The sequence below is a fragment of the Emys orbicularis genome, chromosome 16 (genome assembly GCF_028017835.1).
Source record: "Emys orbicularis isolate rEmyOrb1 chromosome 16, rEmyOrb1.hap1, whole genome shotgun sequence".
NCBI classification, from domain to species: domain Eukaryota; kingdom Metazoa; phylum Chordata; order Testudines; family Emydidae; genus Emys; species Emys orbicularis.
Window position 1 is genome coordinate 27,714,552 of NC_088698.1, and position 8,060 is coordinate 27,722,611.

Sequence of the window (8,060 nt, forward strand, 5' to 3'; positions counted from 1 at the left end):
AAAAGCACAATTGAGCCTTAGTTATTTTGTCTTTTAAGCACCCCATACCTTGCATGATCCCCATCACAGAGAGAGAAAGAGAAGCTTTAGTGGTCTGCGCATGCTGGCCAGTAAGAGAAGTTTACTAATGCCAGTGATGTACCGTGCACCATTGGATTAGCGGCAGTTTGACAGCGAGTCACGCAGTATGAGCCCATTTCCTCCCTGCTGGGCTTCTGCTGTTTGATGTTTGCAAAGTGAGAACGGTATCACTCGGACAAGCCTTCGCCACCTTCCCTGTAACTGAGTCTCGTCATCAGAAATTCAGTCGCAGGAATTTGTCGGTGGTGACCTTGTCTAGATCTGGCTCACCGAGTCTTGTGTGACTCAGCCCACAGCTGGAGAGATCTCTCTCTCTAACACACACACACACACACACACACACACACACACACACACACACACACACACACACACACACACACACACACACACACACACACACACACACACACACACACACACACACACACACACCGGAGCTCTGCAGGGTTGTATTTGCCCCAGACAGAGCATTTAGTTTACAGACCCTTATCACTATTGACGTCGGCAGCTGGATTTCCTCCTGCAAAATGTATAATTTAATGTGGACACAATTCAGGTATGCATTTCCCCAGTTACAAGGTACCATCCCCATGACTGTGCCTGAGGAATTAGCGCAACCCCGGTTCTTAATCCTTCTCTTCTCCATGTGTGATGATGTGGACGAGGTTTTTGTAGTCTAAATTTCCAGTGATGTCTGGGGGGAAAGCTGCAAACATCTGGTCGATCTGCAATGTAAACGGGCCCAGAAGGGAAAGGGTTAAAGAGCATGGTTGGGTATTCAGGTCAGCAGATCTGAAGGAGGGGGCTGGGAGCTTTTTGAAATCACTGGAAGTTCTGCCATTGACGTCAATGGAAGCAGGATGGGACTTGGAGACTGCCGTTGTGGCTGCCTGCCCTTATTTCGCTAGCTTCTTAACCGAGCAATGGAAATATGGGCGGTAAAGGAAAGTCTGTAGCGCTCCCCTAACTGTAAGGCCCCTGATCTACACTAATCCACTGAAGGCGCTTGCCAGTCCACTCCTATCCCGCGGTGCGCGGTGCCGTGGGAAGCACTGATGGGATTCCATCGCTCAGTGGTTGGGTCCATGCCCCGCTCTGGGTGCTGTTTGACACCCCCCGCACAATTCAGAGATGGCTTGGTCCCGGCCATCACAGAGATGGTGACATGTGGATCCGGGCCGGGTTTGAATTCTCACCTTTTGGGGGTATCCGGGGGGGGCGGGGGGGTTGGGTTTGACTGGTTATGGAAAGAGGGGCCTGCTGTGAAATTTAGCTCCCAGACTCCCCCAAAGCCCAGCGCTCTTGGACCCCAGGATATAGGGTGGACAGGCTGTGGGAGATGGGCTCTGTTGCAATAGACTGATTTGCTTCATTGAATTGTTGTTACTTTGTGCAATGGCCTGATGTGATGGACCCCCAGCACCCCGGAGCCCTATGTCATGGCTCTGACCTTGGCTCGGTGCCCCCAGCCCCCACGTCACGCGAGGGCTGGACAATCAAAGGACTGTCTGTAGGCAGCGTGGGAGCGGCCAGGGACATGGCAAGCCCTAGAGTAGGGGAGCTGGGGGGGCTGCCCAGGAGGGCTGCGGTGAACAATGAGAGGACCCTAAGGAGAGGTAAGAAATGGGCTGTAGAGGACTTTTTGGTGAGCTCTGGAGAGAATTTGTATGGGAAGTGGTAGGAAGTGGCAGTGGGAATTGTGCCGCAGGATGATCTTGGGGTTGCAGCAGGGTCCAGGGCTGGGTCCCAGCGTAGAGGCCGGGCATGGGCTCCCCTATCGTCCCCATGAGGTGAGGAGAATCCCCTATGGGAAACACTGAGGCACTGTTCAGTCCAGGGCAGGGGAAGGACTGTTTCATTTTAACTCTTGTGATTGCCCCATAAGGGAGGGCTCTTGCTTTGTCTCTCTGCCCAAAGCACTAGATCACCCCGCCACAAAAGGGAGACTGCAGACCAATGCGGAAACTGAGTCACAACAAGGAAACTGAGGCACGGACCTGTGCTCTACACTGGAAATGTAAGCCGACCTGTTACAGCCTGCGCCTGCTGTCCACGCATGCGCAGTAAACAGATCAGTGCTAGGTATTGCTGAATGGTGCACCCTGTATAAGGATGGAGGAGAAAAGCAGCCCTATGCATACCTCTTCCTGGGAGAACCTCTCTCCCTGCGTCATCAGCATTTCTTTAATGCTGCAAATAAAAGAGCATGTTGTCAGAATGAGGGAGGGACGGTGAGGAAACCAGAACAGCTCCCCCCGCCCCATGCACACCCCAATCACTGCTCTGCACTTACTAGTCAGATTTCAGGCCTTTGCCCTCGGGGTCAAACACCTTGAACGCGTTCAGGATCGTCTCCTCTGGATCGGCACCTGCAACGGGGAGCATACGCAACCGCTGCTGGCACGGAGCAGGGATTGTCCCTGCTGCGGGCAGCGCTGGAGAGTAGCATTCCCTTTGGGGATGGGGATGGCAGAGCCTGTGACATCCCCCGGGAAACAGAGGCTGTGTGGTGGAGAAAGCTGTCCTGCCACCACCATGCACAGCAACGGCTGACATATCTCTACCCACCCCCTGCTGTCTGGACCACCATGGCATAGAGAGGAACAGATGCACATTCATGTTGCCCCTCCCCGCCCCCAATATGTAGCTAATCTACCCAGTGTATTTATAGCATGCCAGTCTCAGAGGAGCCAGGGGCTCTGTGGCCTTAAGGAATTCTGCACCAACGTCACATAGCTCGGGTTGCACAATGGGTGAGGGGATATGGCCGCTGGGTGGGAGGGACTCAGAGTCACAGAGAAGCTGCTGCTCTAGGCAACATCGTCTCCTGAAAACCTGTCAGGACTTAGGCAGCAAATAGCCACACTAGTTCACATCAGCACGTCTGGAGTCTGTGGCACCGAACCCGTCTGAGTGGCGTGGGCAGCTGTTAGAGAGCGCGTCTCGTCTGGAGGCCCCAGGGTGCTTCCCAAAGATGTAAGCATTGCTATCTCCATTTGACAGGTGGGGAAACTGAGGCACAGAGCAGTGGCGACTTGCTCAAGATCACCCAACAGGCATGGGGCAGACCTGGGAATAGCGTAGTGTAGAGGAGGCTGAAAACCAATAGGAGCAATTGCTGTGTACATTAGACCTAGATGCACAGTTGCTGGGGATATCCCGTGTATGAGCCTTTGACTGGCAACACCCCATTGCCCTGTCTTTGCCATTTTCTGCCCCACCATGCTGAGGGAAGGATGCAGGAGAAACCCCAGGGAATGGCATTGGGACGTTTTCACCTTCTGTACTTTTCTGAGGGGAAAAGGATGATTTGACTCCTAGGTCCTGAGCCAAAGCCCCCTTAAATGCATGCAAAGGCGCCCGTTGAGTGCAGGATCAGGTCCTTGGGGAGAAACTGCAAATCAAGTTGCTTAATGCTTTAATATACGTTGCCCTTTCCTAGCATCTTCACTTTGAGGATCTCAACACGCTAAGTCTTAGCACCCGTTGTGAGGTAGGGCAGGGTCATTCTCCCTGGTTTACAGATGGGCCACTGCGGCACAGAAAGGTTAAGTGACTTGCCCACGTCACACAGGGAGTCTGTGCCACAGCCAGGTATACAGCCCAGATCTCTTCTCCCCCTCCCCCCCCCCAAGCGCTGTAACAGCCACCGGACTATCCTTCCACTCATTTCGTCCCCCTTCCTCATCTCACCCTTGAGCTTCTCTCCAAACATGCTCAGGAATACGGTAAAGTTAATTGCTCCAGGAGCCTCCTTTATCATTTCATCGAGTTCTTCGTTTTTTACATTCAAACGACCTAGACAAGAAACCAAAAGACAAATCACCTGGGACATGGATTAAACTTTATGCAGATCTCAAGGTACATGAGCCCATTTTATACACAAACGAGCCTATGAATGAGTTAAAAGACATAGAAAAGGTGCATTTTTTACCATGGGAATAGTCTCCCCAGGGAAGTGGTAGAAGCTCCATCCTTGGAGAGAAAGAGAACCAGACCAGACAAAGCACTAGAAAATGTATCATAGGGAAGAATCCTGCACTGACTGAGGTATTTCCAACTCTGATTTCTATGAGTCTAGGGAACGCACAGAACTGCACCATGGTACTTGTTGAATTAGTTCCCACCTACATTTTGTCAGTAAAACGAACAGAACCAAACGGCTGCATATTGTCATCCATAGAGCTACAAAAACAGGGCCCGATCCTCTTTGGATTACAATGCCGTCACACCAGATATGCACCCTTCTAATGAGGTGATAACCAGGCCTTATGTTTCTCCAAGGATGTACATAATTCCCATAAATCACGTAATCCAGCAAGACTACCCATAGAGTAAGGTATTACTCAGCAGGAGTAAGGCTGGCGGAATTGGGCCCTAATTAATTTAATAACCATTTTCTCTAGCCAGGGCCTAAATTATTTAACAACGTCATCCTAAAAAATGATCCACACTGATCAAAAATGTGCTGAAGGTAAAACATTCTCCTCTTTGTAATAGAAATGATTTTGGGTCCAGTGGTTTTGAGCAGAGGAAATGGAAGATCCAATTAACCAGGGATTGAATTAAATGGAAAGCAGAGTCGTTGATTTCTCATCTAATAATTAGTCTAACACGATCAAAGCCTTTTCTGGGGGGAAGGAGGGACGTTCTAAGGTGCAGGCTTACCCACTGCAGCAAACGTATCTCTCAGATCTGCCTTGTCAATAAAGCCATCCCGGTTCTGATCCATGATGGTGAATGCCTGGAAAGGGGAGAAAGGGGAATGTCAGCTTGCCGAACAATAACCCACAGCTCCCCCAGAGTGTAATATCGCTCCCTCTGTTTAGCCATGTACATTTCAGCCTGGCTAGGAACTGTCAAGAGACATAAGCCATGGCTTTAACTGTGGTTGTTCACAGCTGTACTTGCACCTGCCTCTCGCAGTGATTTATGCCAGTGGGAGCGGAGGCGAGGGCTTCCAGCAGCGTTCAGGATCAGGCCCAATGAGCCCCTCTTGTTCAGCAATGTTTGTTAGGCGCCCAGTGGTGCAGGGCTGGAGGCTGCTCTCCGATCCCCTTTGGGAGTGGCTGCGTGACGTGGGCTGAGGCATTATTCAGCTGCCCAAAACTGTCCCCCTTCCAGAGCAGGTGTCTCCACCCAACCTCCTCACCCTATGTGATCAATTGCTAATGTCTTGGGAGCCCAGCTGACAACTGTGCTCATGAGAATGACATTAGAAGATGCACTGAGAATGCTAGCAGGGGATGGGCCTCTCTGATTGATGGACCTTGCAGCCAATCAGCTAGAAGAGAGCAGATCTCCCTGTCCAAAAGCTCAGCCAGGGATCAGGACCCATGGGGCGGGAGATTATCCCTAAGGTATCACTAGAGGTGGGAGAATTCCTTCTGTAGGAGTCAGGTGGGGGGTGAGAGATGTTCTCTCCCACATGGTGGCTATTCTCTAATAGAAGCCTCCCCAGTAGGCCTGGAGCTGTCTACCACGCTGCCTGCAGCCAAGGGTTAGAGTAACAATGACAGGGTTTGCAAGCCCAGTGAGTGTGTGTGTGTGTGGGGAAGGAATCAGCCAGGAGACGGCGTTGTGGAGCACAGGGGTTGGGGAGTTCACTTGCATGAGGTCATCTGCCCCAACTGGCTCCCACGGGCCCCAGCATGCAGGAGGCCACTGCCTTGTCCTCGGTTATCGTACTCGGAAGAACATGGATACACTCGGCTAGAGAAGGCCCCACATTATCACCACATCCAAAGACTCTCAGTGGGTAACTTTTAAGACCTGAAAATGTGTAACCATGTGAAGCCCGTGAAAGGGTTAACCAGTTCTCGGTAAGAATGCCCTGCCTCATGGTCACAGCTCAGCCAATGAGAATTTGCTCGGATTATACAGGGCTGCTGTCTTGTGTGCCATTGGCCGAGGGTCTTGTCACTCACTCTTCTGCTGGGGGTGCTGTGTCGTGAAGTTGGGAGAAGACTTCATATTTGATTATGTAGTTGAATTAAGTTTTTTTCCCCCAGTAAAGCAGTTGTCTTTTAAATGAGCTTCTAGGACTCTTGTTCCAAATCCAACGTCACCGAACCTAAAAGCATTTAGGAAAAGTTTGACGATACCACCCCATTGGTGGTTCTTGGCTTTACCCTTCATGGTCATTGCAACAAAGGCCACTTACCTCTTTGAATTCCTGGATCTGTGTTTGTTCGAACATAGAGAAGACATTGGAATTAGCTCCTTCTGATCTCTTCTTAGCTTTCTTGGGTGCCTTGGGGAATTCAAGCATGCTATCATTAACTCACTGTATTTTTCAATGTGGAATAAATTTAAACTACCCTGAATTTATTCCTAAATCTTTATGAATAGCTAGGGGCTGCTGCCTGCTGGTGCACTTTATTCCTTGAAATGATCCGCTGTTTCTCAGCTCAGAAGAAGTGTGGGGTAAAGTACATACTGTTCTTTAGTGATGGGAGTTATTATTTCTTCTCACAAGGTAGGGTAGAGCTCAGTTTCTTGGGCTCCTCATGCATTTCACCAAATTGATTAGTGGGGAAGCGACGTGAAAAATGACTAGCCACACTACAGTGTGATGTCTGCCGCGGTTCAAATGACATTTGGCTGAGAAGTAAAAGCAAAGAAATCTCCCCTTGTAACAACAGACATTCAGGACCCCTGGGAGTGGAAAAGATAGTTAAGCACATCTCGGAGATTTCATGCAATGGCTGTAGCTATTATGAGCTTTATCACGGTTTTGCTTTTTTTTTTTAAGAATGATGTTACTGCAATGGCTTCACATTAAAACGCTGTCAAATCTGTCCTTTCCTACATCAAAGAAGATGAAACCCAGAATTTAGTTGATTCAGATTCTTGTGGTTTAAACAAGAAATGTTTTAACACACGTGTTAAAGTTTCTACCTTCTTGAGAACTTCTGATCCTTTCTACCTTAGCGGCACACGTGATCTGCTATGATCTTTTCCTTTTAAATAAAAATCACAGATTTATAAGCGACCCCATGGAGAGGGGCCGTGTCTGGTATTCCTAGGGACTACAAATCACAAATAATAAGAATAACAAGATTTAAATAGAGGGATAGAGATGTACTTCCTAGAAGGTGCATGGATGAGGGGAAAGAATTCCAATTTGACCTTAAAAGGTGCTCAGTACCATTTTGCAAGCTCTGTTTAGTTCTTGATTTGAAGACAGGGCAGCAGTTAACCTAGAAGAAAAAACCCTCCGCTTTGCTGCTGCTATTTGTATGCCACCAGTGAATTAAACACCCCTAGGCTGCTTACCTTGTTCCCGGAGCTATAAGGCATGTGTGTGCCATTAGGGTACTAAAGCGTCTCTCTCTCACTGATTGCTAGAGATGCGCCTAGTAAAGAATCCTACCGCTGACAAGCTCATCTCACTGTCATTCCCGCAGCTGCCCACTCGCGTTACTCACCATCACCGGAGTTGCTTTGCACGGCCCCTGATGTTCCTGCAAGAGGAATTCAAAAGACAATCCCCCAGGCCGCTCTGCGCTGAAACAATAAATACAGCCCAGTGCAGTTTAAAAATAAACGCATGCCCACTTTTGGCTGTAATAGGTAAGTTAGCTGCCACCTCCGCCGCCCCCAGCCCTGTTGTCTCTCTGTCTTTGTCTCGCTCTCATCTTGAATAACAGCTTGTTGTCACTGTGTGACATGTGAGACACAGAGGTTTTCAAGGTTAGAGAAATGCTAGCAGGCTGTGGGGCTGCCACTTTGAAGATGGGTGCACTTTGTGCAGAATGAGTGACACCTGCGTTTGTCAATGGATTGCTGGGGCCGAGATAAGCACGCTAGAAGCGATCTATCCCGGTAGCTAGGGATGTCTGTCTATACAGATGTACAGCGCCAGCTCTTGGAGCTGCGCTGATTTACAGCAGCTGACGATCTGGCCTGCAGATCAAGAAGGTTCTGTGCAGTGAATGTCAGATCTGAACCAGGATTTGAACTTCATCCCCCTC

At 49.6% G+C, this 8,060-nt stretch overlaps 1 protein-coding gene across 3 annotated transcripts; it reads right to left on the minus strand.

Annotated features, from left to right (window-relative positions):
- Nucleotides 1-710: 710 nt before the first annotated feature.
- Nucleotides 711-7,704, minus strand: MYL2 (myosin light chain 2). Of its 3 annotated transcripts, XM_065417702.1 has the most exons (7): nucleotides 7,676-7,704; nucleotides 6,248-6,314; nucleotides 4,753-4,828; nucleotides 3,778-3,882; nucleotides 2,378-2,453; nucleotides 2,226-2,274; nucleotides 711-809 (listed from the first exon to the last, which is right to left on the minus strand). In XM_065417702.1, exons 2-7 carry the CDS (start codon nucleotides 6,281-6,283, stop codon nucleotides 711-713), a joined length of 441 nt encoding a protein of 146 aa, XP_065273774.1. In that variant the 5' UTR covers nucleotides 6,284-6,314; nucleotides 7,676-7,704. The 3 variants fall into 3 exon arrangements, with proteins under 3 accessions (XP_065273774.1, XP_065273776.1, XP_065273775.1); XM_065417704.1 differs by lacking the exons at nucleotides 4,753-4,828; nucleotides 7,676-7,704 and adding an exon at nucleotides 4,127-4,144 and having other exon boundaries at nucleotides 3,778-3,910; nucleotides 6,248-6,331; XM_065417703.1 differs by lacking the exon at nucleotides 7,676-7,704 and having other exon boundaries at nucleotides 6,248-6,331.
- Nucleotides 7,705-8,060: the final 356 nt, after the last annotated feature.

Coding starts and splice junctions, on each gene's coding strand:
- MYL2 (XM_065417702.1), bottom strand. CDS start 6,283: ATGTTCGAACAAACACAGATCCAGGAATTCAAAGAG. Junction 2,454..3,777: donor GTTTGGAGAGAAGCTCAAGG/GTGAGATGAGGA, acceptor TCCCCGTTGCAG/GTGCCGATCCAGAGGAGACG. Junction 810..2,225: donor AGAGGTTCTCCCAGGAAGAG/GTATGCATAGGG, acceptor TTTACATTGCAG/ATCGACCAGATGTTTGCAGC.